Genomic DNA, 26,408 nt, shown 5'->3' on the forward strand with positions numbered 1-26,408 from the left:
ACTGAGCCACCCAGGTGCCCCCAGCAAATACTTTTTTTTAAAGATTTTATTTATTTGACAGAGAGTGAGAGAAAGAGCACAAGCAGGGGGAGCAGCAGGCAGAGGGAGAAGCACACTGGCCTCTGAGCAGGGAGCCCGATGTGGGGCTCTATCCCAGGACCCCAAGATCAGGATCTGAGCGGAAGGCAGAGGCTTAACTCACTGAGCCACCCAGGCGCCCCGTCCAGAACTCTTTTTATCTTGCGAAACTGAAACTGTGCCCATTAAGCACTAACTCTCCACTCTCCCCTCCCCTAGCCCTCAGCCACCCTAGGCTACTCCATCTCTATGAACCTGACCGCACTGCAGATCTCACAGAAGTCAAATCACACAGTTATGGCTTTTTGTGACTTGCAATTATTTCACTTAGCATTAGTCCTTGAGGTTCACCCGTGCTGTAGAAGGTATCAGAATCTCCTTTTTTAAGATCACCTAATGGTCCATGTAAGTGTGACACGTTGTTTACCCATTCATCTCCTACAACATCTGTGCATTTTTCATCATTTAGAAAGACCCACACGGAGGTGCATCAGCTCAATGCTCAGAAATGATAAACCCGAGAACCCACCTGCTCCAGAAAAATCTTTAACAAACATTTTCGTCTGCTAAATCAAGCTGGGAGGTTATCTGGGCTGTATTCTGCTGAAAACTAAATGAGCCCCTGACGGCTCTGCAGACTATCCGCCAGTTACATGGTATCAGGCCCAGCATGCAGGACTCCGGCTCCCTGAGGCTTATGGCATCCCCCCAAACTTCGCTTTCTCTAAAAGACAGATGACGCACAGGGGCGGGGGGGATCAAACATAACCACTCTCTCAACAGGAAAACGATCCACAAGTCCAAGGACTGGATACACGGAAAATAGAACAGTGACATACCAAAACAGCCAATGAATTTGGAGCACAAATGAAGTAAGGAGGGGCGCAGATATTTGCAAAATCTCTTTTAACCGTCTAAAACTCAACTTGAAACAACCGTGGTTCAGGTTGAGGGCAGGGAGCCAACTCAGTGAAAGGACACCATCAGTGCGTGGTAATCAGGAACAGGTGCCTTAACCCCAAGCCCGGAGACAGAGTTAAGGGAAGAGCCTTTGACCTTGGTGACGGCTGGCTCCTGCAGACACCTGTGTGGCCCTGGGCCGTCGACCCGATGCCGTCTAAGCCTGCCTTCTCACCATCAAATAATGCAGCGGCATCTAATGCGGGGGTTCTGTGATGATCACACGAGGTCATGTCAGCGGCTCAGCAGCAGCAACTGGAAGCAAAAGCGCACTCGCGGGACGGCACCAGACGGAGAAGAAGCTGGTCTCTAGTCCTCTATTCCCAGGGCTGCTCGAGCTCAGCACTGCCGACACACGGGGCCCGAGGATTCTTTGTTGGAGTTAGAACAGGAGCTGTCCTTTGAACTGTAGGATGGTAAGCAGTACCCCTTCCCCCCACCCACTGGAGGCCGGCAGTGCCACCACCCAATCGTGACAATCAAAACTGTGTCCGGGCGCTACCAAGTGTTCCTCAGAACAGGTTCCTACAATTCTGCTCCCAAGTCACTATTCTGAGCACCCCTGGAAGGCAGCACGAGTCTGGCCGCTCTGTCATATGGGAGGGTCTTCCATCTGTCAGAGCACAGGGGCTGCTGCCAATTCCTCCATAAAGTGCCCCCCCCAGCAAGGCCCCGCTCACATGGACCTCCCAGGCCTCACTTTTTTTTTTCTTTTAACTGTTTCATTGTAAGTCCCTGGGCTACTGGGACACTCAGCAGAAAACAGTATTGGCCACAGTGAGATGTGTAAATATGTAATGAAAGGCATGGGGGGGGGGGGCACCTGGCAAGCTCGCTTGGTAAAGAATGCAACTTTTTTTTTTTAAACATTTTATTTATTCATTTTCCTTTACAAAGAGAGTGCACGTGCATGAGGGGAGGGCCAGAGCGAGAGAATCCCAAGCGGACCCCGCACTGAGCACAGAGCCCAATGTGAGGCTTGATCCCATGACCCCAAGATCATGACCTGAGCGGAAAGCAAGAGTTAAGACATTTAACAAACTGAGCCACCCAGGCGCCCCGAGAATGCAATGCTTGATCACAGGGTTGTGAGTTCAAGCCCCACACTGGGTATAGAGCCTGCTTATATACATACATGTATAAAAGACATGGAGAGTACAACTTCATTGTACTCATGAAAAGCTAAAGACAAGGGCTGTCCAAGGGCAGGACAAGATTCTCCACTGGGTGATAGAGGATGGTGAGATAGTGGAGGGGTGTGCTGCAGGGAAAAACCCGGAAGGAGAACATGGGCATCAGGAGCTGGACAAGCCAAGAGACCAGACTGAGAATAAAATCCAGGAACTAATTAAGAATTATAGCAAGGTTACAGGATATAAAAGTCATATAAAAGTTAACGTATAGGGACACCTGGGTGGCTCAGTTGGTTAAGTGACTGCCTTTGGCTCAGGTCATGATCCTGGAATCCTGGGATCAAGTCCCACATCGGACTCCCTGCTTGACGGGGAGTCTGCTTCTCCCTCTGATGCTCTCCCTTCTCATGCTCTCTCTCATTCTCTCTCTCTCAAATAAATGAAATCTTTAAAAAAAAAAAAGTTAACATATAAAAGTCAATCATGGGGCACCTGGGTAGCTCAGTTGGTTAAGAGTCTCCAACTCTTGATTTCGGCTCAGGTCATGATCTCTGGGTTGTGAAATTAAGTCCTGTATTGGGCTCCATACTGCGCATGGAGTCTGCTTAAGATTTCTCTCTCCCTCTGTCCCTCCCCACCCTCTCTTAAAAGAAAAAAAAAAAAAAAAAGTCAATCACTTTCACTTTCCCATATATCAGCAATGAACAAGGAGGAATTAAAATTAAAAACACATTACCATGTACATCAGTAACCCAAAAATGAAACATTTAGGTATAAATGTAACAAAATATGTACAAGATCTATAGGAGGAAAAATACAAAACTCCTATGAAGGATATCAAAGAATAACTAAATAAAATGGAGAGTCCATGTCCATGGATAGGAAGACTCAGCATATCGACAAGATGCTAGTTTTTCCCTATTTGATGTATAGATCCAACACAATCCTAATCAAAATCCTAGCACGTTGTTTTATCAGTATTGACAGACTGACTCTGGAGTTTATATGGAGAGGCAAAACACCCAGAATAACCAACTCAGTATTAAAGGAGAACAAAGTCAGGACCGACACTATGTGACTTCAAGACTTACCACAACACCAAAAGGACAGTGTGGCATTGGCAAAAAAAATGGGCAAATGGGAGCACCAGGGTGACTCAGTTGGTTAAGCTACTGCCTTCGGCTCAGGTCATGATCCTAGGGTCCTGGGATCCAGTCCTATGTCGGGTTCCCCCTGTTTAGCAGGGAGCCTGCTTCTCCCTCTCCCTCTGCCTGCCACAACCTCCCTGCTTGCGCTCTGTTTCTCTTTGTATGTTGAATAAATAAATGAAATCTTTGGAAAAAAAAAAAAAAAAAGAATGGGCAAACAGATCGATTGAACAGAGGGCAGAGCCCAGAAATAGATCCACATAAATACAGTCCACTGATCTTGACAAAGAGCAAAGGCAAGCCAATAGAGAAAGGACAGTCTTAACAAATGGTGCTGGAATGGCTAGACATTCACAGTTAAAAAATGAAATCTGGGCATGTGTGGGTGGCTCAGTTGCATAAGTGTCCGACTTTGGATTGCAGCTCAGATCTTGATCTCAAGGTTGTGAGTTCAAGCCCTGCACTGGGCTTCACCACTGGGCATGGAGCCTACTTTAAAAAAAAGAAAGAAATCTAGACACAGATCTTACATCCTTCACAAAAGTTAACACAAAACGGATCCTAGACCTAAATGTAAAATGCACAACTACAAACCAGACTGTAACAGGAAGTCATCCAAACAACCTTGCTTGTCGCCGTCAGAGTTTAGATACAACACCAAAGGCACAATCCATGAAAGAAATGATTAATAAGCTGGAATTCATTAAAATTTAAAACTTCTGCACAAAGACACTATTCAAGAAAATAAGGCGACAGCCACAAACTGGAAGGAAATATCTGCAAGGATGCCTGGGTGGCTCAGTCAGTTGAACATCTGCCTTCAGCTCAGATCATGATCCCCGGGGTCCTGGGATCCAGCCAGCCTCAGGCTCAGCAGGGAGCCTGCTCCTCCCTCTGCCTGCCGCTCTCCCTGCCTGTGTTCTTACGCTGTCTTCTCTCTCTGGCAAATAAATAAAATCTTTAAAAAAAATCTTTTAAAATCTTTAAAATAAAATCCAGGGCGCCTGGGTGGCTCAGTGGGTTAAAGCCTCTGCCTTCGGCTCAGGTCATGATCTCAGGGTCCTGGGATCAAGCCCTGCATCGGGCTCTCTGCTCAGCGGGGAGCCTGCTTCCTTCCTCCTCTCTCTCTACCAGCCTCTCTTCCTACCTGTGATCTCTGTCAAATAAATAAATAAAATCTTAAATAAATAAATAAATAAATAAAAATAAAAGAAAAGACTATATCTGCAAAAGACACACTGGGTAAAGGACTATTAGCCCAAAGATATGAGGAACTCTTAAAACTCAATAATAAGAAAATAGACAACATCAGTACACCTGGGTGGCTCAGTCATTACACATCCACCTTCCACTCAGGGTCGTGGGATCAAGTCCTGCATTGGGAAGCCTGATTGTTCCTCTCCCCCTCCCCCTGCTCATATTCCCTCTCTCGATGTCAAATAAATTTAAAAAAAAAAAAAAAAAAAAAAACTTAAACAAGAAAATAGACAACTTGACTTAAAAAATGAGCAAAAGATCTAAACACACACGTCACCAAAGAAGATATACAGAAGGCACGTAAGCACATAAGATGATTCTCCACATCTCCACATGTCATTAGGGAATCGCAAATTAAAATGAGGTACCAGTGCACACCTATCAGAGTGGCCGAAATCCGGAATGCTGGCACCAAATGCTGGTGAGGATGTGGAGCACGGTGAACTCCCGCTCACTGCTGGCGGGAAGGCCAGCCGGCACAACCGCTCTGGAAGACAGACTGGCCGTGTCTTACAGAACAAAACATGTTTTTACCATACAAGCCAGCTACTGCACACGTTCATATTTACCCAAAGAGTTAAAAACTTACATCCACACAAAAGGCTGCACATGGATGTTTATAGCAGCTTTAGTCATATCTGCTTGGAAGCAACCAAGATGTCCTTCAGTAGATAAATGGATAAAACCATGGTCCATCTGAATGATGACACGTTATTCAGCACTAAAATGAAATCCACAATCATGATATGGTAAACCATGAAAAGACACAAAGGAGACTTTTAAATGGACACTATTAAGGAAAGAAGCCAATCTGAAAAGACTACACACTTTATGCTTCCAATCACAGGACATCTGAGAAAAGGGGTTGGGTGGAGAGAGGGACAGACAGAGGACAAGAGGACCTTTACGGCAGTGAGGCTACTCTGCAGGGTGCTTTAATAGTAGATTCGTGCTATACGTTTTTCCAAACCCACTCAATGTACAACACTGACAGTGAACCTTAGTGCAAATTAGGGACTTCTGAGTGATAATGATATCAGTGTAGGTCATCAACTGTAACCAATGTACAACTCTGGTGTGTGTGTGTGTGTGTGTGTTGAGGGTGGGGGGAGGTATATGGGAACTCTCTGTACTTTGTGGTCAATTTGGCTATGAACCTAAAACTGCCCTAAAAAAATTAAGTTTATTAGTTTTTTCTAAGTAAGCTCTATGACCAAGGTGGGGCTCAAATTCATGACCCTGAGACCCTGACCTCGAGTCACATGCTCCACCAACTGAGCCAGCCGGGGGCCCCAAGTTTATTAATTTTTTTTTTTTTTTTTAAGTAAGGCCATGGGGCACCCAGGTGGCTCAGTGGGTCAAGCCTCTGCCTTCAGCTCAGGTCATGGTCCCAGGGTCCTAGGATCGAGCCCCGCATCAGGCTCTCTGCTCAGCAGGGAGCCTGCTTCCCTGCCTCTCTGCCTACTTGTGATCTCCCTCTCTATCAAAAAAATAATTAAAATCTTAAAAAAAAAAAAAAAAAGTAAGGCCACGTGGGGCACCCAGGTGGCTTAGTCACTTAAGCATCTGCTTTCTGCTCAGGTCATGATCCCGGGGTCCTGGGATCGAGCTGGGTGCTCACTGCGCTCCCTGCTCTGTAGACAGTCTGGTTCTCCCTCTCCCTCTGCGCCTCCCCATTAGTGCTCTCACTCCTTCTCTCAAATAAATAAATAAATAAATAAATAAATAAAATATTTTTAAAAGTTAGCAGGGCACCTGGGTGGCTCAGTCAGTTAAGTAGTTAATCACCTGCCTTCAGCTCAGGTCATGATCCCAGGGTCCTGGGACTAAGCCCACATCAGGCTCCTGCCTCATCGGGGAGCCTGCTTCTCCCTCTTGGTGCTCCTTGTGTTCTCTCTCATTATCTCTTTCTCTCAAATAAATAAATAAAATCTTAAAGAAAAAAAGTAAAGCTACTTAAGGGACCAAATTTTCACAGTAAATAGTAAAAACAAAATGTAAATGAAAGTTTATTTATTTTGAAAAATGAAACTGGAAGTCATATACAACAGAATTTAGGTTAAAATTCAACTGTGTACATAAAAGGGAAACTAAGTAGGGAATTTTGGCATAATTTTATCAAAAACCTTAGTGATGATACCATAAACCACAACTTATTCCCTATCTTTTATTGCATCACTGTGCAAATACACCTGAGGACTTGGCCAGTCTTTTCAATGACTTCTCTTGTTTTTTTATGTCTAAATGATTCTACTTGGGAGAGTTCAGGGTATCCTCTTCCCCATCAATTTTCAACTATTAGTGGGTCCGTGGGATATAACGTGTCAACAGATTTGTGTGAAACTTAAAAGCTCTCAAATATTTCTTCCACCAAACTTCATGAAATCTTGTAAAGATCTGCAATTTCATGCCACAGCTGATTGTGACTTACCAACCAGCAACGAGAGTGATAATAACAAACCCTTGATTTGATGGGCCTGCACATCAGCTGTGATGGCTGGGTGTGGGCAGTAATTTTTCTTTCTTTCTTTCTTTCTTTTTTTTTTTGAGAGAGAGAGAGAGAGACAGTAAGTGTGAGGGGAGGGGGGAATCTTGGGCAGAGTCCATACCCAGTGCAGAGCCCCAAGCAAGGCTCAATCTCATGACCCTGAGATCACCACCTGAGCCAAAATCAAGAGCTAGGCACTTAACCAAGGAGCCACCCAGGCGCCCCAATGTAATGATAATTCTAATCTTTCCCTATACCACCCCTGATTAGAGAGACTCAGGCAAACAATAGTCTGATTAGAAAGACCTGTCATGGGGCACCTGGGTGGCTCAGAGGGTTAAGCTCTGCCTTCCGCTCAGGTCATGATCTCAGGGTCCTGGGATCCAGCCCATCCGGGCTCTCTGCTCAGCGGGGAGCCTGCTTCCTCCTCTCTCTCTGCCTGCCTCTCTGCCTACTTGTGATCTCTGTCTGTCAAATAAATAAATAAATAAAGTCTTTAAAAGACCTGTCATCATAGTGAGAGAATAGTGAAGAGTCAATTTTTGTTTTTTTTTAAAGATTTATTTATTTGACAGAAAGATCATCCCAAGACCCGGAGATCATGACCTGAGCCAAAGGCAGAGGCTTTAACCCACTGAGCCAGCCAGGCGCCCCTGAAGGAGGAAGTTTAAAAGCAGACACCAGGCTGCCAAGCAGAGCATAAGAGCACAGATAGGCCTAGAGGCTGAAAGCACAAAGCTCACTCAGGAAATACAGGATCCAGTGTAAGGAGCTCACCGCTTCTCACTGCTGGTAAAGGCGGGGGGCGGGGCGCATTTTTAAACAACAGCAACAAAAAGGAACCACTCTAGAAAGGGAGGTGGGGCCCAAGTGTAAAGCAGGCAAACAAGTCTGGATTTTATTCTCCAGTTACGGGAAGCCAGGTGAACTTTAAAACAAAGAGTAACAACATTTGAGGATACCTGACAACAGGACAAGGAACAATTCAGAGGAGGGAACCCAGAGCACAAGGACATCCACGGCTCCCGTGACAGGGTCTAAGCAAGGACGCGGACCTGGGCTCCGGCCTCACGATCAGCACCGGGAAGAGACAGCAGGTGTGGGGGCAAAAGCCGCTCACCAGGCCTCAAATGCCACTGCAGGCAGAGGAGGGGTGTCGGGGGGCGGGGTGTGAGCCAGCGGTCCTGGGGCTCTGGCCAGCTGCTGTTACCAACTCAAAGACGGAAAGCAGCAAAAGCATATTCCAGGGTGGGAAGGAGCAAAAGGGTGAAACGTGAGCAGACTCGAGGGACTGAGTTGAGGCGGTGACGTCTGACACACCACCGGGGTCGGACCAGCACCCCGCCGAATGCTGAGAGATCGTGAACGTCAGTCACACCTAATAGCCGGAGTCCCAGGAAAGGCAACTGCCTGTGGAGGGTCACTAGATGTCAGCCAAGGGGAGCCCTTTTCCCCCTTCTGAACTGCCTCTTTTGCTTTTTAAAAGCTAGGCGTCACCCCTTCCTGTGACCTAAATCACCTCTTTTCTCCCTATTAAATGGATCCTATAACCACACTTTATTCCAGAGAACAGAACTAAGAGGCAATGTTTACCATGCGTCATTTTAAAGGGTCATCCAAACCAAAAAGGAAAGCTTCCAAGACCATTTCTAAGACTATTAATTCTTAGAGAAAAGAAACAAAACACATCTTCGACGCTCTTACAGTGATAGTTTTGCACAAAACACAAAGGTTTAACTGACCAGTGACACTCTCCGAAAAGGGACCCAAGAAAAATGTCTGAAGGCCAGATCCCAGGGTGTCCAAACATCTTCACAGACAACAGGCAAGAGCACTGGGTTGGGGGGGCGGGTACCAGAGACCTCCTAGGTCAGCAAACAGCCAATGACCTCCAGCCCCTCCAGGTTTTTCATTTTACAGACGCCTGGTACCACCGCCTAGGATGCGCTCCGTCGTTCTTTTCACTGAGAATCTTCAGGCCTAACTAAACGTGATCGTTTTGGAGAGTTTCATGAAAAAAAAAAAAAATTCATCAGCAGCTGCGAGATTACCTGAACACCCCTGTTTCTGATCCCTACCTTCTGACTCTCACTGTTCATAGCAAATCTGCACGAGGGGCCGGCGGCACAGCAAGGAAGCGAGGCTCCGTTATTCTGCCGCATCTGCAGCTCTGCTGGGAGACTGGGCACGGAAGAGGAATCGAATGACCCCAGCTGGATTTGGGGATTATCAGTGGCAGCCAGCCAGTGTCTAACGCGACGCTCCACCGGGCCAACCAGTTAAAAGAAAAGCAGCAGAGAAAGAACCGCATTTCTAAGGGTCTAAAAGGAAGGACACACACACACACTGTGAAATGGTTATCTCGGGGCGCAGAGCGGCAACAGAAACCACGGGAGTCTTTTCCTGCTCAGTCTGAAGACGTGCACACATCCATTTCTTGTCTTTCAAATTTGACTAAATATTTTTAGCTTTAAAAAAAAAAAAAAAGGAAAGGAAGAAAAGAGGGGGAAAATCTATCTCCCCTGGTGCTAACTTTTGGAGCCACACCTCCTAACACAGCCCTAGGGCTGGACAGAGCTGGCTGGGATGAGCAAATGTCACCCCCGGCCACGAACAAACGACTCTTTCAGAGCGGGGAGAAAAGCAAACCACGGACTCCAGGAGCGAGAAGCAAAGTTACGAGAGGTGACTCTCTTTGTGAAGCCAATCACGACAGCCCTCCGCACCGAAGGCCCTCAAACCGCGAAGGGACTTCCCAAATTCTGAAGCGTCTGGACAAAACGCACTCAGGGAGTCCACGGCATTGTTCTGCCCGCAGGAGACCCGTTTTCCCCCGCAGCCGCTCTTCCGTCCCGCAGACCTTCTGGAAGGTCCTGGGAGGCCGCGGGCCCCTGTCGCGGAATCCGCGGGGATCTCACGCGGGGCGGGAGGGGGTCTCCAGCCCCCCAGCACGACCCGCAGGCCCCGCCTCCGGCCCCGCCCCCGCCCGGCCAGCGTCACCTGACCGGGTAGCGGCTCCCCGCGCCCACCCCGGAGCGGCGCCGCCACCGACCTGATGACACTGATGTGGAACTGGTCCTCGCGAAGGCCGCGCCAGGCCCCGGGCAGGAACTCCTTGCACCACAGATAGGCCCGGCGCCGCGTCCGAGGTTCGGGCTGCTCGTCGGCCGGCGGCGGCGGGGGTAGCGGCAGCGGCGGCGGCGGCGGCGGGGGCAGCGCGAGCGGCGGCTGCGGGCTGCCCAGCTGCTTGGGCTCGCGGTCGCTGGCAGCGTCGCGCTGCTGCCCCACGCCGGGCGCCGGGGCCGTGCTGCCGCCGCCGCAGCTCAGCAGCAGCCCGAGCGGCGAGGGCTCCGCCTCGCCCCCGTTGCAGAACTTGGTCTTCATCCCGGGCAGGCGGCCGAGGAGGCGCGGGCGGCCGCAGCGCGAGAGCGAGGCTCAGGGTCCGGCCGGGCGCCCTCCTCAGGGAGGCCGGGCGCGGAGGCGGCTCGGCGGCTCGCAGACGGGCCGGCCGGGCGCGGTCGCGGCGGTTGGGGGCGCGCCGGTCGGACGCGGGGCGGCGACGCGGAGGGAGCGGGAGCGGCGGCGAGCGGCGGCGGCGGCGGTGGCGGCGCTCGGCTGGTTCTGCTCGCCGCGGCGCTCGCTCCTATACCGCCGCCGCACGAGGAGCGCCGCTCGCGTCACAGCCCGCCCTCGAGCTCGCCGCGGATTGGCTGCCGCCCGCCGGCCCGGCGCATCACAACCGCCACCACCCTCGCCACGCCACCTTCCTATTGGCTGCGGCGCCGCCCCCCGCCCCGGGCGCTGAAGGCGCGGGGGGCGGGGCCGGCGCGGGGCGGGGCCGGCGCGGGGGGCGGGGCGTCGCGCCGGAGCCAGGGGTCGAGGGGTTGGAAGGCAGCGAGGGAGGCGCGGGGCCGTTCTAGAGCGTTGCGCGGGCGGAGCGGGGCCGGCCCCCGAGCCTCGAGCATCTAGGGCTTGGCTTTGCCAGCCGAAAGCTTGCTTGGACCCCCCGGGGACCCTAGGACATCAGAGGCCGGGGCCTGGCACGGGGCAGACAGGAAGCTGGTGCCTGGAAGCTGGCTTCTCTTTCCGCACGACCTTGGGGCGAGGCACCTCCTTCTGCAGCTCCGGGGTTGTATTTTGATAACATTTCCCCGCGGCGGCTGAGCTGCTCAGGAGGCGCGACCACGCTCCGTCCATCCCAGAGCCGGAGGAGTTACGATCCGAGAGTCGGAAACCGGGGCCCGAGAGAGGGCGGAGGCGACTGGTTCGAGGCTGCACAGGTGACCCCGCCCTCTGAGGCCGCCGGCAGCCTCAGTTTCCCTGTCCTTGGTGCTGAGGACGCCGGGGCCCAGAGGCTCCCGGCCCACGGGGCCGCCACCGCCGCGCGGAACCCTGACCAAAGGTGAATGACACGCGGCTGCTGGCTCTGTGGGTGCGCCCCACCCACCCCCGCGCAGGAGGCAGCCCCGTGACCGTGACTAACGCACCTTTACCCACCGAGGGGGACGACCGCCCTGCTCCCATTGGCCACACAGTCCGGTGTCCCTCACTCCTCTTTGACCCCGCCGTCCCGATCCTTTCTGGAAGTGGGTTACAGATAAGTATAAAAATCACAGATCCTATTTTATGGGACATGAGCTGGGACAAGAGGTTTCCCAGGCTGCTTAGGAAATTAAGAGCCTGGATTACAGAAAATGGCTTCTGCGGGATTTCCATCTGCCCACAGCAAAAATCTCTTTTTTAGACAGTGTGTACTTGGCTGAACTTGCTTCGAGAAAAAAAAAATGGGTTTATTGGACAAAAGCGTTATAATGAAAGGGGGCTTTTGACAAGACAGCTGTGGGGGGAGGGGGAGGCCTGTACTGGAGTAGCCCAGGCTTTAGGAGGAAGGCAGGGTGGGAGTCCCATTGGATGTTTGAAGAGCTAAAAAGTCAAGGTCTCCAGTCGGGCCATTTAGATAAGCTAGTCAAGGACTTTGTCTAAAAATAACCCTGGTTAGGAGGTGGGGCCATGTTCATGGCCTGCCCATGTTCGTGACAGACCTTTTGTCCCACTATCCCCTGGCAGCCGCCTAGTAATCTCGGGAATGCCAGAAACCTGGCAAGGAGAAAAAGGCACTAGAAATAAGAGTTGGGTCCCTGTCGTTTGAAATAACTCTGGCATCTGCTGGTTTGGGCTGTTAGAACCCACAGACACCTTTATGGGATGGCAGTTCCTTGCGGGAGGAAAAGGGTGCCTTATTAAAGGTGTTGGAGAAGTTTTATATATTATTGCTTCCATTTATAGATGTGAAGACTGAGTCCTGCAGAGACTGCCTGCTGCAGCTGAGGTCCCGTGGCTAAGATGAGAGACAAGGGTAGGCCTGCATCCTGGCTCCTTTGTTGAAGGGTATGACTTCCCAGAGGACAGAACACTTCCCTCCCCAGCAGCCAAACTAAGTCCTGAATGTAGCTCTAATTAGCTCATCCTTGGCTTGGCCACTCAGAGCCGACCCTGGCAAGGCCACCAGGCAGAGACTGAAGAAGCTTCGCAGGTCGTGATGCTAACATAATAGGTTTTACACAAAAAAGGACTAATTCTGCCATAGAAGTAGGGGAAGCCTCGCCAGGGGCTGTTTGAGCAAGGCTTTGAAAGGTTGAGAAGGCATTTACTGGGCAGTCCACTTTCCAGAGTGATCTGTGAGAATGTGTAATGAAGATGTGGTCCAGCATGCAGTAGGTGCTCAGGAAAAGTACGGGACCTATCACTGTCCACAGGGAGAACCCCAGAGTGGTAAATACGGCCATGACCCTTGAGCTGGTAACCCCAGTCCCAAGACCTTCTCCCAAGAAGTCATCCAAAGCAAAAAGCCCCATGCATCATACTGAGCACTGTCTCGCCATCTGTGGTTGGAGAAAGCTGGAAGTAATGTTCGTCCAGCACCCAGACCAGGCTATAAAAGATGCTGGGCCCCATGTTGGTGTATCAGACAAGAGTTAAACGTGGCCAGGTTGAAGGTGGTAGGAAGGGTTCATTTTCCACATACTTATTGAGTAACTTCAATGTGCCAATCATTGGCAGTACCGGACAGCGAGGAGAACAGCTCTGCCTGGCTCCGATTCCAATCCAGAATAGCAACACTGTCCACCCCACTGTCACCCAGTCCCTCTCCCCTCATCCCTGTTTGTTTATTGTGTATTGTCCGTCTGCTCACCACATGGAAACTCCAGGAGAGCTGGGGTTCGAATATCACTCTCTACCCTGTGACCAGCAGGCCCTGATGTCTGTGGACACTCAGATACTTGCCAACTGCACCCAAGTCCTGGCTCAGCACTTACTGACCATATGGCTTTGGACTGAGCCTGTTTCCTCAGCTGTAAAATGGGGATGTCAGGCAAACCTCTGAGATATCATAGGTCCAGTGCCAGACCACCACAATTAAGGCAAAGGTCACAATAAAGTCAGGCAAATAAATGTTTTGGTTTCCCAGTGCAGAGAAAGGTATGTTTCCACAACACTGTAGTTCATTAAGTGTGCAATAGCATGTCTTAAAAAAAAAACAAAGGGCGCCTGGGTGGCCCAGTTGGTTAAGCAGCTACCTTCAGCTCAGGGCACAATCCCAGTGTCCTGGGATCGAGCCCCGCATCAGGCTCCTTGCTTGGTGAGGAGCCTGCTTCTCCCTCTCCCTCTGCCTGCCGCTCTGCCTGCTTGTGCTCTCTCTTTCTGTAAAATAAATAAATAAAATCTTTTTTTAAAAAATCACAGGGTTATACACACACACACACACACACACACACATACGTGTGTGTGTGTGTGTGTGTGTGTGTGTGTGTGTGTATATTTACAACTTAATTTAAAAATACTTTATTGCAGGGTAGCTGGTAGAGCATGCAATTCATGATCTTGGGATTATGAGTTCCAGCCCCAAATGGGGTATAGAGATTACCTAAAAATTTAAAAAAAAAAAATCTTTAGAAAAAATACTTTATGGGGGCGCCTGGGTGGCTCAGTTGGTTAAGCCTCTGCCTTCAGCTCGGGTCATGATCCCAGGGTCCTGGGATCAAGCCCCACATTGGGCTCCCTGCGCAACGGGGAGCGTGCTTCTCCCTCTCCCTCTGCAGCAACTTCTGTTGTTTTCTTTCTCTCTGTCAAATAAGTAAAATCTTTTTAAAAATGCTGTATTGCTAATAAATGCTAAACATCATCTGGGCTTTCAATGAGTTGTCATCATAGATCACCATAACAAATACAATAATTATAAAAAAAAAATGTTTGAGCAATTGCAAGAATTACTAAAATGTGCCCCAGAGACGAGAAGGGAGCAAATGCTGTTGGAAAAAATGGCACCAGTAGACTTGCTTGACGCAGGGTCGTCACAAATCTTCCATCTGCTATAGAACGCCGTCTCTGTGAAGCATGATAAAGTGGAGCACGGGAAAAGGAGGGGTGCTGTGTGACCCCCCAAGGCACAGAGGTGCTGTGAGGGCTGAAGGAGAGGGTGCATGGCGAGCCCACAGCAAGCCGGAGGGCCCACGTGGTTATTCCGTGGCCCAGCATTCCGCCTGCGGCCAGCGTTCCCAATGTATAATGTACACACTTGGCCACTCAGCCCTGGAAGACAATGCCGTGTCCGCACATGATTCATTTGTGGATGGAAGGTACATTCTCTGATCAAAATGTCCACATTTGGGCACTAGTGGCCAAGGCTTAAAGAGGCATGTGCTGGGACTGGGGAGAGAGGGTTCCAATTACAAAGACTTCCTTCTGGGACTTAAGAAAATACTTTTCAAAAGCACTAGTTGATGCTGAATTCTGAGAGCAGACACAGAGGGTGCGGGTGATGGGCTTTAGGAGCAATGGCAGGGGGTGGGGAGGTGGGGGGGGTAGGGGTTGGGAGGTCTCTGTCCAGTCTGGGAATTCCTGCTGACTCATTCCTCTGGTCTGGCCTGAGGGACTAGGCGGGGGACCCTTCAGGGCCACTGGGCAGACCAGGGTCCCATGGGTCACAGCCCTGCCACCAACTCCAACGACAAAGCCTATTCAAAAGGAGGGCTTACTGAGTCTGTCTCCCCCAAAATGGAGGAGACCAACCCAGGACTTCCTGAGAATACAGGGGAGCCTTTCATCAAAAGCACCTTCAGTCCAGAAATCCCCAAGAGGCTTGGTGCAGTGGGGGGTTCCTAGAGAGCTAAAGAAGTAGAGTCTGGGCTGGGCTGGGCTTGCCACCCTCTCCCAGGCTGCACCCAAGACCAGGCTCCCCTACTTCATTTCTGAGCCTTAAAATATTGATGTGAGGGCCCAAGGCCAACAGGCTGAAATCCTACATGCTCGCGACTGGGTTTCAGCCCCGGCCAGGAGTGTAATGAAGAGCTGGGCTAGCTAGAGCCTAAGCAGGCCTAGCAGCTTCCTGGAGGTGTCTGAGCCCAAGTGTGGTCTTACTCAGTGGCCTCCTACCATATCCCCAGCCTCAGCAAATTCAGGCCACAGGCAGGGTGTAGAGCCCAGCAGGTTTAAAGAAGGCAGGTGACTTGAAAGCTCATGTGTCTGGTGGATGGGACAGGCCCTCCCACCATCCCTCATTTTGCAGGGATCCTGAGGATAGCGTCAAGGGTAGAAACCTGTCTTTGGATCTTGTGCCTCTACCGATGGTGTGGCCTTGGATAAGTCACCTGCCTCTCTAAACTAGATGAAGATAACTGTTCCTACCCTACAGCATTGTTGTGGTGGGTCACTGACATGAGCTGAGAAAGGGTGGGCCAGAGTCAGGGCCCCACAAAGGGTAGCGTGCCTTTCTACTGATTGCCAGCTGGATTCCCAGAGGCTGGAAGACAGGAGCCATGACCTGTTGTCAGGAAGGGCACACTTGCAAGCCATGCAAGCCACCGGGGGAGTAAAGCCTACAAGGACTCTGGCAATGTGGGGCCTCCCAGAGGTCTAAGAGGGTGGGGGCGGGAGGGCCTTTTCTAATGAGGGAGCAGAAGGCCCAGGGGGAAAGACCACAAGTGACTCCTGCAACCTCCCCAACGCCACTACTCCGGTGGGACACATGTGACATTCTTCCAGGAATGTCTATCAACTATCTTAATGTTAACACCTTGCTAGAGAGGGGAAAAAAGCCTTAACTTGACAATGGCAAGGGTATCTTGTACGTGCTCTTTAGCAAATGAAAGTTCTTTTAAAACCTCCCTTTTTCCTTACATCCCCCAACCCCACAGTGTACAACCAGCCACCCCTCACAACCCCGAGGCAGCAGCTCCTTCTGCCCACAGGTCCTGTCCTCGTGCTTTAATAAGCCACCATTTTGCACTAAAGACGTCTCAAGAATTCTTTCTTAACTGTCGACTTCGAACCCTAACATCTTCCCTACATCATTTTCCATTTTTTGAGGAAAAAGGCCTTTTTCCACTTTCAAAAAACAAAGAAATACTTCAATATGATTATTAAAACCGGGTCGTATTTTAAATACTCATACCAAACAAACTGATTCTTTTATCACACATGAAAAGGTCCCATACAAGCTAATTTTACTGCACACAGTGGGAAGGGTACAGTGTGAAGAAATAGCTGACAAGCCTGATCATCTCTGTGACAATCTGATTGTCCTTATGTAGAGATGACAGCCAAAAGCTACGTACGAGGCCCAGCTGAGTTCCCGGTGGTAGACCCCGGGGCAGAGGCCATCCATCTACTGGAAGTGATCCCCGGGGCCCCCCAAAGGGCATCCTATCTCCCCAGGATCTGTGTTTTAAAGCACAGCTTTCAAACTCCCTTTCTAAATTGGGTGAACACTTGTCCTGTGGTTTCGAACCTTACATGCATTACTTGTGGAACACAGTAAGTGGATTTTTTAAAAAAAGATTTTCTTTATTTACCTGAGAGCGAGAGAGAGGGAGTGTGAAGAACAGAAGGAGAGGGCCAAGCAGACTCCACGCTGAGCACGGGGCCTGACACGGGGCTGGATCCCACCACCCAAGATCACGGCCTGAGCCAAAATCCAGAGTGGGACGCCAAACAGCCTGAGCCCCCCAGGAAGCCCCCAGTAAATGCATTTTAAAAAGATCCTAGATGTGCGGAAAGCCTTACCAAGGGGATGAGACTTCCCAGTTAGAAGTCCCGGAGCCTTGAGCCAGGAGCTGCAGCCTATTGTGTGGCCTCCGTCAGCCGCGGGCTCCGCAGCCTGGACTTGGGCCAGATGGCCTTGGCGCAGAGCTCCTTACTGTGGGAAACGGCCAGCAGGGAACCAGAGATGCCCTGTGCACATGGGTGAGCTGAGATCCAAGGGCACAGGCAGGAGGCCATGGGCACCGCGGGGCCAAGCCCGCTTCCTTTCTCCCAGCCCAGGGTCTGGCTTCTGCCTGCTGGGAGGGTCTCTCCTCTTAAGGATACTGGCCATCCCCAGCCTGTTAGGGGGACAGGCCCCCCTGTAGGGACGGCCCTAGCCCTGTCCCCACCCCCTTTTACTAACCGACTTGGAACCCTCCGACCCCACGGTGCGGGAAGAAGCTACTCAGAGGTCGACGGAAGCCCACCGGCGACCCTCCCTGGGATCCCGGCAGGTCCCAGAGCCTCTCGGAACGCCCTGTAACGGCGCAGAGCGAGAGCAGGAAGGCGAGCGCGGAAGGCGACCTTGGAACATCTTCTGGGGCCTGGGAGGCAGCGGCTGGACCCTCCTCCCAGCCTCGCTGTCTGGGCCGAATTCCAGGCCCACGACGTCCTCGGGGTAGGGAATCCGGCCCGACGGGATTCCTGCAGCACTTCCCTCTGGGCGAGGGAGGGTGCTGGGCCCCCGGCAGGTGCGGGGCCGGCGGCGGAGTGGGCGGGGCCGGCGGCGGAGTGGGCGGGGCCTGCGCGGAGAGTGGCCCCCCTTCCCCCCGCGCCCCTGGCGAACCTCTGTCGCCCCGCCTCCCTCCCCCAGAAGTCCCCCAGCCCCGCCGGGACCAGGGCCGAGTCGCACCCCGGTGTTCAGTCGGCCGACCGCCGTCCCCCTCGCTCCGACTGGCTTCGCGAAGCTGCCGGTGCCACGACAGCGACACGACACGGCCCGGGCACAGCGCCAGCGTGTGACCCCGCGAAGCTTCCGGTCCCCGGAGCCGTTTCTAATCCGAGCCGCGACGCAGGCCGGGGGCCCGCGCAGCCCTCCGCCAAGCCGCGCGCGCCCTGGGGGCTCGGGCCGTGAGACCCCGCTCTCCCGGCCCCTCCACCCACTGCAGGGCGCGCACGTGCCAGGTGCTCCGGGACGGTTCCCTGAAAGGTGCGGGAGCCCCGCACGCCACGGGGCCCGAGTTCCCATCCCGGGTCCACCCGAGTCGCAGTCTGGCGCCTCTGTTCCTTGCCTGTGAAATGAGGGCAACAGGGGACCCTGCCTCCTAGGGCTGTTAAAAGGATGAAATGAGGGAATCGTTAAAAGAACAGAGGACAGAACCTAGCACGTGGCCAGGGCGTGAACCTGGAAAGAGCGCGGTGTTCCCATCTACTTGCCTGACCCGGGCAACCCAGGCCTCTGGGCTCTTGAACCTTGGTCTACACCCTCTTTTATTTAATTATTTTATTTTTTTAAGGTTTTTATTTATTTGACAGACAGAGACACAAAGAGAGGGAACACAAGCAGGGGGAGTGGAAGAGGGAGAAGCAGGCTCCGCACTGAGCAGGGAGCCCGGTGCCCAGCTCTATCCCAGGACCCTGAGATCATGACCTGAACCAAAGGCAGATGCTCAACCCACTGAGCCACCCAGGGTGCCCCCACCCTCTTTTAAAACACTTCTTTAAAACTGAAGCGTAGTTAAGCACAGTGTCATGTGAGTTTCAGGTGAACAACATGGTGATTCGACAGTTCTGCACCCTGAGTGGCGGTCACCACAGTTTGTGTAGTCACCATCTGTCACCATGCAATGTTGTTGCAATATCATTGACTATTCGCCGTGCTGTACTTTTCCTCCCCGTGACTTATTTATTTTATAACTGGAAGTCTGCCTTCTGTTCTTACACAGATGCCAGCCTCCAGGCCCTGCCCTCACACCACCAGAAAGAGACGCTTCCTGAACTTTGCTCTGGAGCAGCCCACGTTGGGTCCACCGGCTCCAGCTCTGCACCCAGAGCTCTCCATGAGGACCCTCCCCAGGCACAATTTTCTGACTCCTTTCAACCCTCCCTTCATGGCCTTAGCACGATCTGCCCTCCAGCCAGCCCCACGCTGGATTCCATCCCTCAGGATACACACTCCGCTCTTTTGACAGAGAGAGTACTCAGTGTTCAGTAGCGTTACATAAATTCACAATGGGGCAGCCTGAGTGGTTCAGTGGGTTAAACGTCCTCCTTCAGCTCAGGTCATGACCCCAGGGTCCTGGGTTGGAGCCCCACCTGCTTCTCCATCTCACTCTGCTGGAGGTTCCCCCTGCATGTACTCTCTCTCCCTGTGTCTGTCAAATAAATAAATAAAATCTTAAAAAAAAAAAAAAAGAAGAAGAAGAAAAGAAAAAGAAATAAACACTGATACTGAATACACCATCCTGGTCTCTTCCTCCAGAACCTTCTGCTGGGGCACCTGGATGGCTCAGTGGGTTAAAGCCTCTGCCTTTGGCTCGGGTCATGAACCTAGGGTCCTGGGATCGAGCCCCGCTTCGGGCTCTCAACTCGGCGTGGGGCCCTCTGAGCCCTTTGATCACACCTCTCAGGATCAGGAGGTCCGGGGTTGGGGGGTTGGGAGGGTGGGGGCAGGTTGCTTCTGTTCTTCTTCCCTGGTCCCTCCCACCTTTGCTTCCTCCAGGGGACCTTAAACCCCATCCTACCAGGCGGAGATCACCGTGGCCACTGGGAGTTTGCTGAATATCTTCCCAATCTCTCTGAGTCTATGGCTTTGGGATAATTTTGTGTCCTGCCCGTTTTTTTCCCCTTAAAATTGTATTGTTAAAAAAAATTGTATTGCGCCTCAGGAACAGTAGATGGATCAATGGATGGACAGAGGAACGGGCAGACGGACAGAGATACGACGCGACCCCTGCAGTAGACCGTTAGTTACGGCGTCTAGGTGAAGAGCGTGTAGAGTTCACCGAACAAGTCTTTCACATTTTCTGTAGGTTTGACATTTTTCATAACAAAGCGAGAACCGGTAAGTGCACTCCCGGATATAGGTGTCCGTACCTGATAGAAATCACTGCTTACGTCTAGCAACAGGCGTGCGTGAGCGATGCCCACAGCACCACTCGTAATAGCCCCAAAGAGGAAGCCCCGGGAATGCGCAGCGGGGGTAGAATGTATAAACAAATCGTGGTATATTCCTGCAGTTGAGGACAACAGTGATGAAGGGCACATGCCATGGGGCGCCTGGGTGGTTCTGCCTTCGGTTCAGGTTGTGATCTCAAGGTTCTGGGATTGAGCCCCGCGTCGGGCTCCCTGCTCCAAGGGGAGTCTGCCTCTGCCTCTGCCCCCGACCCCGCTCTTATGCTCTCACCCAAATAAATAAGCTCTTTAAAAAAAAGAAAGAGAGGGACGCCTGGGTGGCTCAGTTGGTTGGACGACTGCCTTCGGCTCAGGTCATGATCCCGGGGTCCCGGGATCGAGTCCCACATCGGGCTTCCAGCTCCATGGGGAGTCTGCTTCTCCCTCTGACCTTCTCCTTGCTCATGCTCTCTCTCACTGCCTCTCTCTCAAATAAATAAATAAAATCTTAAAAAAAAAAAAAAGAAAAAGAAAAAGAAAAAAAGAGCACATGCCACACCGTGAAGGAATCTCATGGACGTGATGGAGAGAGCACAGAAAGATAGACAAAAGGGGACCCACGGATCCCATTTATATGAAGTTCTAGAAAAGCAGATGCAGTCCGTGGAGTTAGAAGTCAGGGTAATGGTCTCCTTTCAGGCAGTGTTGTTGGGAAGGGGCACCTGGAGCCTTTGGGAGCCTTCCAAGGGCTGGAAATGTCCTATATCTTGAGCTGAGTGCTAGTTACACAGGTGTGTGTGTATCATGTCCAAAATAATGAAGTTGTATATTAAAACTTGTGGACTTGGGGCACCTGGGTGTCTCAGTTGTGCCTCTGTCTTTGGCTTGGGTCGTGATTCCAGGGTCCTGGGATCGAGTCCCGTGTCGGGCTCCCTGCTTGGTGGGGAGTCTACTTCTCCCTCTCCCTCTGCCCGGCCCCTGCTTGTGCTCACTCTCTCTTTTGCTCTTTCTCTCTCAAATAAGTAACTAAAATCTTAAAAACAAACAAAGTAACATGTGGACTTTGTGTAAATTGTTCTTCAACTGCCAGCATCTATCACGAGCATTTTCCCGAGTCCTTTGAAATGTTCTTTAAAGACTCCACTGGCAGTGGCTGCATTTTCCCAGCTGCGGAGGAGACCTGTCCCCCCTCACTCACTGCGCTCACGTCTTCCCCTAGAACTGAGGTGGGAGCACAGCCCCAAAGCCACCACAGCCCCAAAGCCGCTGACTGCTCCCTCTGTTGACTGCAAAGGACAGACACCACTGCAGGTCAACTTCAAAAGGAAAGTAATTCGGGCAGCCTGGCCGGCTCAGTCTGCAGAGCATGCAAATCTTGATCTCGAGGTCGTGAGTTCGAGCCACACATTGGATATAGAGATTACTTACCAAAAATAAAAAAGAAGAAGAAGGAAAATAATTTATTGGGAGGCTCTCGAGGAAAGCCCTTCCCAGATCCCCCTGGGAAGGGGAGGAAACCTGCTTTGGAAAGAAAGAGAAGCTTCCAGGAACAGGCTGGTCTAGGAGCCACTGTGGCCACCACTGATGACACCGGGGACAGTGTCATTGTGGGATCCTGCAGCCACAGCCACCAGAAAGATCTCCCGGGGAAGCAATGGTGGTGGTAGAGGTTTTGCCAGCTGTGACCCTTGGCCAGTGATTTCTGGGGGGTCTTCCCGTGCCTCACCCCCTCAGGCACAGGGTCAAGCGATTCCAGCATGTCCTGATTTCCAAACATCCTGGGTCAGGGGGACTGCCCGCCTGTGGCTCTCCCAGCTCCTGCAGGAGGAAGCCCCCGGTGCCCACCTTCCATGTCTCTCTGCAGGCCTCTGGATTGAGACAGGACCTGGTAAGAACGATGTTCAAGGAAGTGGTTGGGGTCTCCCGATTTTGAACAGAATAAAAGGGTCCTAAGCCAGTTTTGTGGGTCTGTGGGGTTTGTGGCTTTTTAAAGACTTAATTTATTCGTTTGAGAGAGAGCGAGCACAAGCAGGGGGAGGGGCAGTGTGGGAAGAAGGAGCAGACTCCCCGCTGAGCAGAGAGGCTGGCGAGGGACGATCCCAGGACCCTGAGGTCATGACCTGAGCCAAAGGTAGACGCTTAACTGACTGAGCCACTCAGGCACCCCAGGTTGTGGTTTTGAGATGACTCTTAGTCTCATCTTCCTCTGGGTCCTTACTTAGAACATAGAGTGGTGAGATCTGCCTCACAGCCTTGCCAGGAGAAATCAAGATAACACGTGGAAAATCCAAGCCCACGCCGTGCCTACACTTAGGGGACAGCTGACAGTTAGTTGTTGTAACTATCCTCCTCCCCACTTGGCAGATGAGAAAAGCGAGCTCGAGGTGCTGGCGTCGTTTGCCGTGGATGACCCAGCCGGGAGGGGGCAGGGCGTGGGTCCAAACGCAGGAGGGACCCTCCTCAGGGTCCTGAGGCTCTCGCTGAGCCTCAGGCCCTGAAACAAGCCTGCTGTGGCCCCGGTCCCGAGGACAGGGCAGCAGGAGGAAGAGGGGGGATCGCCAACGTGTCTTCACTTTCCTGAGGCTGCCATGTGGAACAGTGAGTGGCCGTGGCCCAGGCCTGTCGCCTTGTCTCACCCGGGGCCCTGCCAGCCTGGGCGCATGACAAGGCAGGGGCCAAAGGCTACTGTTTACAGAAGCTCCGAGAAGGGCAGGGCCCAAAACCAAGTTCCACGACACTTCCTCCGGGAAGCCTTTCCTGCTGTGCTGGCCAGCCTTCCAGGAGGCCTCCCCCGTGTCCCCTCCTCCTTGTGCCGCAACTGAAGTGCGTCTCCCTGTCAGACTCTGGAGCCCCCCTCCCGCAAGGGTGGGAAGCAGGGATTCCCTGGTGGCCAGTGTGTGCCCGGTATAGATCATGGCACAGAGTGGGTGCTCAGCAAACAGCCGGCGAATGAATGAGGAAATGAGCGAATGCATGGAAGCCCCACCGCACTGGGAGGCAAGGGGGCGCAGCTTCAGAACGGGGGGCACTGGGCTCAAGCCTTTCTTGGGCAGGTAGGCTGGCAGATGGGGGTAGGGCTGCCCCCAGGGTCCCTTGTCTCCAACTGGGCACCCTGCAACCTCCCCTCCACCCCCACTGTGTCTCGTTCCTTCTCGCGGCACCCTGTTAATGCTCGGGGGTCCAGCTTTGGTCCCTGTCAGAACACGCCTTCCCTCCTCGCCCACAGGGAAAGCGGTCAGCCTCGAGGAGACATTTAGGGCTGTGCCTGCTCTGCGCCTGCCCAGCGCACACCCTGGTTGGACCGGTGGGACACCCCCTTAGGGGCTGCGTGGGAACTTCTGGAAGCAGCAGTGTCTGTCCCACCAGGTGGGCTGGAGGGGCCATCCTAGGGACAGTGCGTTCCTTCCTGGCTGGCCCACCACCCTCGCCTGGCATGAAGGCTATGACAGCAGCAGCTGCCCGCACCCACGTGTCGCTTGGCCACCAGCCCGCCCCATCTCAGACCTTGGGCCATGTCCCCGGGACCCAACGTGGAGCAAGAGTTCTGCTCCCCCCTCCTGGCCCTTTCTCCGCTGGGAGTCCTGGGACAGGATGAAGGCTCCTGGGGCTCAGGTCAGGCACAGCCATTTTGCCTAGTGTGGCCTCCTTGGGCTCCCCAAGGCTCTGGCTTTTTGGGATGACCTGAACCCTGCCCAGCTGACCAAAGGGGACGAGATGCTGGAGTGCATTTGGGTTTCTTTCTCCAGGGAGGAAGCCCCTTCCCCATCAGCCTGTGGCTTGCCCGGGCCTTCCTGGACTGACACCGTCAGGCCCCCAGGACTCCATGGGGCTAGAGGAATCAGAACTGAGCCGAGAGGAGATTGGGGAGCAGTGGGGCCTCCGGGAGGATTCTGGAGCTGACATCTGCCAGAGGTCCCAGGGCTCAGAAGTTGCCGCTCAGGTGAAGGTGGGACCGAGCGAGGGTCCAGACGGAGGGAACAGGAAAGACTTCCTAACCCAGGTGAGCCCCAGGGTACCCACCAGCCTTACCCCCCACCTTGAAGCCATAACCCACCAGACCCTCCCAGGGGTCCCTAGGAACTAGCCCAGTATGGCGGAGTCCTGGGGACTGACTCTATGACGTTGGTGACACTGTCCTGCTCAGGGCCTCGGGCTACTCCTCCCTCCCAGGAACAGCAATGAGGATCCCAGCCTGCCAGGCTTCGGTGTTCCCAAAGATGCAAGAGACACACTCGCCACCTTCCCCTAGCACCTCCAGGGCAAGGATGGACTCATGTCCCTTTCTGGGGGAAGGAAGGGCAGACAGGTGGTGGTCCCGTCCTGGCCAGGGTCTTTCTTATTGCTGGCTGCCTGCCAGCAGCTCCAGGGGCTGGAGGGAGTTGAACAGGAACCTCTTTGGTGAGTCCCTCCAGTGGTCAAACGGCAGCAACCTCCTGGGCCTGGCTGCCAGGCTATTAATTTTTTAATTTATATTTTTGGAAATCATAAGCAAGTCAAAGTAACTATCACTGAAGCCTCTGTACAGAGGTCCTCCAGCAGAGCTGCCCCAGTTTTAAGATGAAACAGTGTTGCACTTTAAGACGAACTAACTTTCAGGATCCTCTCCAAAGACAAAAAATATATATGTATTTATATATTGCTTCCATCTGCACTTTTCTTGGACTAAAAACATATGTAGCAAAGCTCTACTTTATTTATTTATTTTTTTAAGATTTTATTTATTTGACACAGAGAGAGAGATCACAAGTAGGCAGAGAGGCAGGCAGAGAGAGAGGAGGAAGCAGGCTCCCCGATGAGCAGAGAGCCCCACAGGGGCTGGAGCCCAGCACCCTGAGATCATGACCTGAGCCGAAGGCAGAGGCTTAACCCACTGAGCCACCCAGGTGCCCCGCAAAGCTCTACTTTAAAAATGAACCATGCAGGGCACAGTAACATGGTCAAGTACCTGTGTTTGTTTTTATTTTGTCCTTTGGCCAGACTGTCGAGAAAGTCTTGGGTGTGGGCGACCTCCAACTGCACCTGAGAACGGAACTCGTACCTGTCTCGGGTCCAGGGCAAAGGACCAAAGGCGACAGCTCTGGGATGAGCAGGGCGGGTCTCTCAGAGGGGGTGGCTGTGATCAGATGGCGATGGGTGTTCGAGACCCACTGGATGAAGTTCAGACAGGAGGCATGTCATCTGACGCCTCTCCCCGCGTCCCCCCGCCCGGGCCTTCCTTGCCTCCGCTCTGCAGCTTCCATGGTGCAGCCTCTAGCGGCCTTCTTGCTCCCCCTGCCTTCTTCTCTCCTGCTTCAGCTGTTGTGCATTGGCTCCGTCCTCCCCCGGCCTGGCTCTCCTGGGGCCGAGGTTGCTAAGAAGAGGTCTGAGCAGCACCTGCCTGTGTTAGAATCCAGGCAGGATGCCTTCCACCGCCAGCAGGGGGGCTCAGGCTGTCCCTGCTGCCCGGGGTTCTGTCCCCCTCTCTGTCCCTCCGGCCTCTGGCCTGGGATGGCTGGGCCACTGTTGGGGCCGGGAGGAGGGTTGGGGAGCCCAGGTGGGGCTCACTGGGCGAAGCCAGAGAAACAGCCTCTGGAATTAGATCCCAGGAACTGAAAGTGACCCCTGGTGGCTGACCACCCACGTGGGCCACACCGGTACCCAGACACCCTTTTGCTGTTTCATCTACTCCTCAGTGAGGTGGGCATGCACTGTTGTTCCCATTTCACAGAACAGGGAGCCAAGGCTGCCTAGTTAGGAAGTGGTGTGGACTGAGCTTCCCCTGAGGATGCCTGACCCTTCCTCCTAACCCAGTGAGTCCCCATCTCCCTCCCATCCTCACCCAATGTTCTCAGGGCCACCTGGGCCCCTCCAGCCCCTTTAAATCTTCTGGACTGGCCACTCTGAACTTCTCGGCATCCTTCCAGAGCACATCCCGTCTTTCCTTGTCTCCAGGACTCCTACAGTCTGCTGCCTCTCTGCCCCCTGGGCTTACGAAGTATTCATACCAGTGTCTCTGGACCCTTCTTCATCTCTCCTCCTCTCCCCGCTCTGCTGCGTTGGACCCTGCCTGCCTCGATTCCCCAGCAGCAATGGCGCCTCCTGGGCACTCCCTCAGGTTTCTCACTTCCTCCCATCCAGACCTGTGTCCCACTTTCTGCCAATGTATGTACCTGCCACTCGTGGCTCCGGGAAAGCCAGTCCTGGAACCCCGTGCCTTTTGAGCACCCTGGG

The 26,408-nt window shown here is 52.9% G+C and overlaps 3 protein-coding genes and 1 long non-coding RNA gene across 5 annotated transcripts in view; 3 read left to right on the forward strand and 1 right to left on the reverse strand.

Moving 5' to 3' along the window:
• CHKA (choline kinase alpha) overlaps window positions 1–10,692 on the reverse strand; it is a 59,715-nt gene extending 49,023 nt beyond the window's left edge. For both annotated transcript variants that reach the window (XM_047691989.1, XM_047691988.1), the window contains exon 1: window positions 10,117–10,692. In XM_047691989.1, the coding sequence (XP_047547945.1) occupies window positions 10,117–10,448 (332 nt within the window). In that variant the 5' untranslated portion in view covers window positions 10,449–10,692. The remainder of the gene's footprint in view (window positions 1–10,116) is intronic.
• A 146-nt stretch (window positions 10,693–10,838) lies between these two features.
• LOC125078802 (uncharacterized) lies at window positions 10,839–13,221 on the forward strand. The gene is made up of 2 exons (XR_007120978.1): window positions 10,839–11,466; window positions 12,351–13,221. It is a non-coding gene; the product is annotated as an uncharacterized LOC125078802 (long non-coding RNA).
• Window positions 13,222–15,041: 1,820 nt separating this feature from the next.
• LOC125079898 (translation initiation factor IF-2-like) lies at window positions 15,042–18,382 on the forward strand. The gene is made up of 3 exons (XM_047693618.1): window positions 15,042–15,212; window positions 17,483–17,763; window positions 17,959–18,382. Exons 1-3 carry the CDS (start codon window positions 15,042–15,044, stop codon window positions 18,380–18,382), a joined length of 876 nt encoding a protein of 291 aa, XP_047549574.1.
• Window positions 18,383–23,959: 5,577 nt separating this feature from the next.
• On the forward strand, window positions 23,960–26,073 carry LOC125080004 (uncharacterized). The gene is made up of 2 exons (XM_047693774.1): window positions 23,960–24,198; window positions 25,176–26,073. Exons 1-2 carry the CDS (start codon window positions 24,022–24,024, stop codon window positions 25,788–25,790), a joined length of 792 nt encoding a protein of 263 aa, XP_047549730.1. The 5' UTR covers window positions 23,960–24,021; the 3' UTR covers window positions 25,791–26,073.
• Window positions 26,074–26,408: the final 335 nt, after the last annotated feature.

Source organism: Lutra lutra, chromosome 10, assembly GCF_902655055.1.
Source record: "Lutra lutra chromosome 10, mLutLut1.2, whole genome shotgun sequence".
NCBI classification, from domain to species: domain Eukaryota; kingdom Metazoa; phylum Chordata; class Mammalia; order Carnivora; family Mustelidae; genus Lutra; species Lutra lutra.

What these genes read in the sequence shown, in the direction of transcription:
- LOC125080004 (XM_047693774.1), top strand. Translation starts at nt 24,022, where the DNA reads ATGGGGCTAGAGGAATCAGAACTGAGCCGAGAGGAGATTGGGGAGCAG. An exon ending in GGAAAGACTTCCTAACCCAG is followed by an intron (nt 24,199 to 25,175) that starts GTGAGCCCCAGG and finishes TCCTTTGGCCAG; the next exon opens with ACTGTCGAGAAAGTCTTGGG.
- LOC125079898 (XM_047693618.1), top strand. Translation starts at nt 15,042, where the DNA reads ATGGGTCACAGCCCTGCCACCAACTCCAACGACAAAGCCTATTCAAAA. An exon ending in TCCCCAAGAGGCTTGGTGCA is followed by an intron (nt 15,213 to 17,482) that starts GTGGGGGGTTCC and finishes GGACGGCCCTAG; the next exon opens with CCCTGTCCCCACCCCCTTTT. An exon ending in AGGCCCACGACGTCCTCGGG is followed by an intron (nt 17,764 to 17,958) that starts GTAGGGAATCCG and finishes TCCCTCCCCCAG; the next exon opens with AAGTCCCCCAGCCCCGCCGG.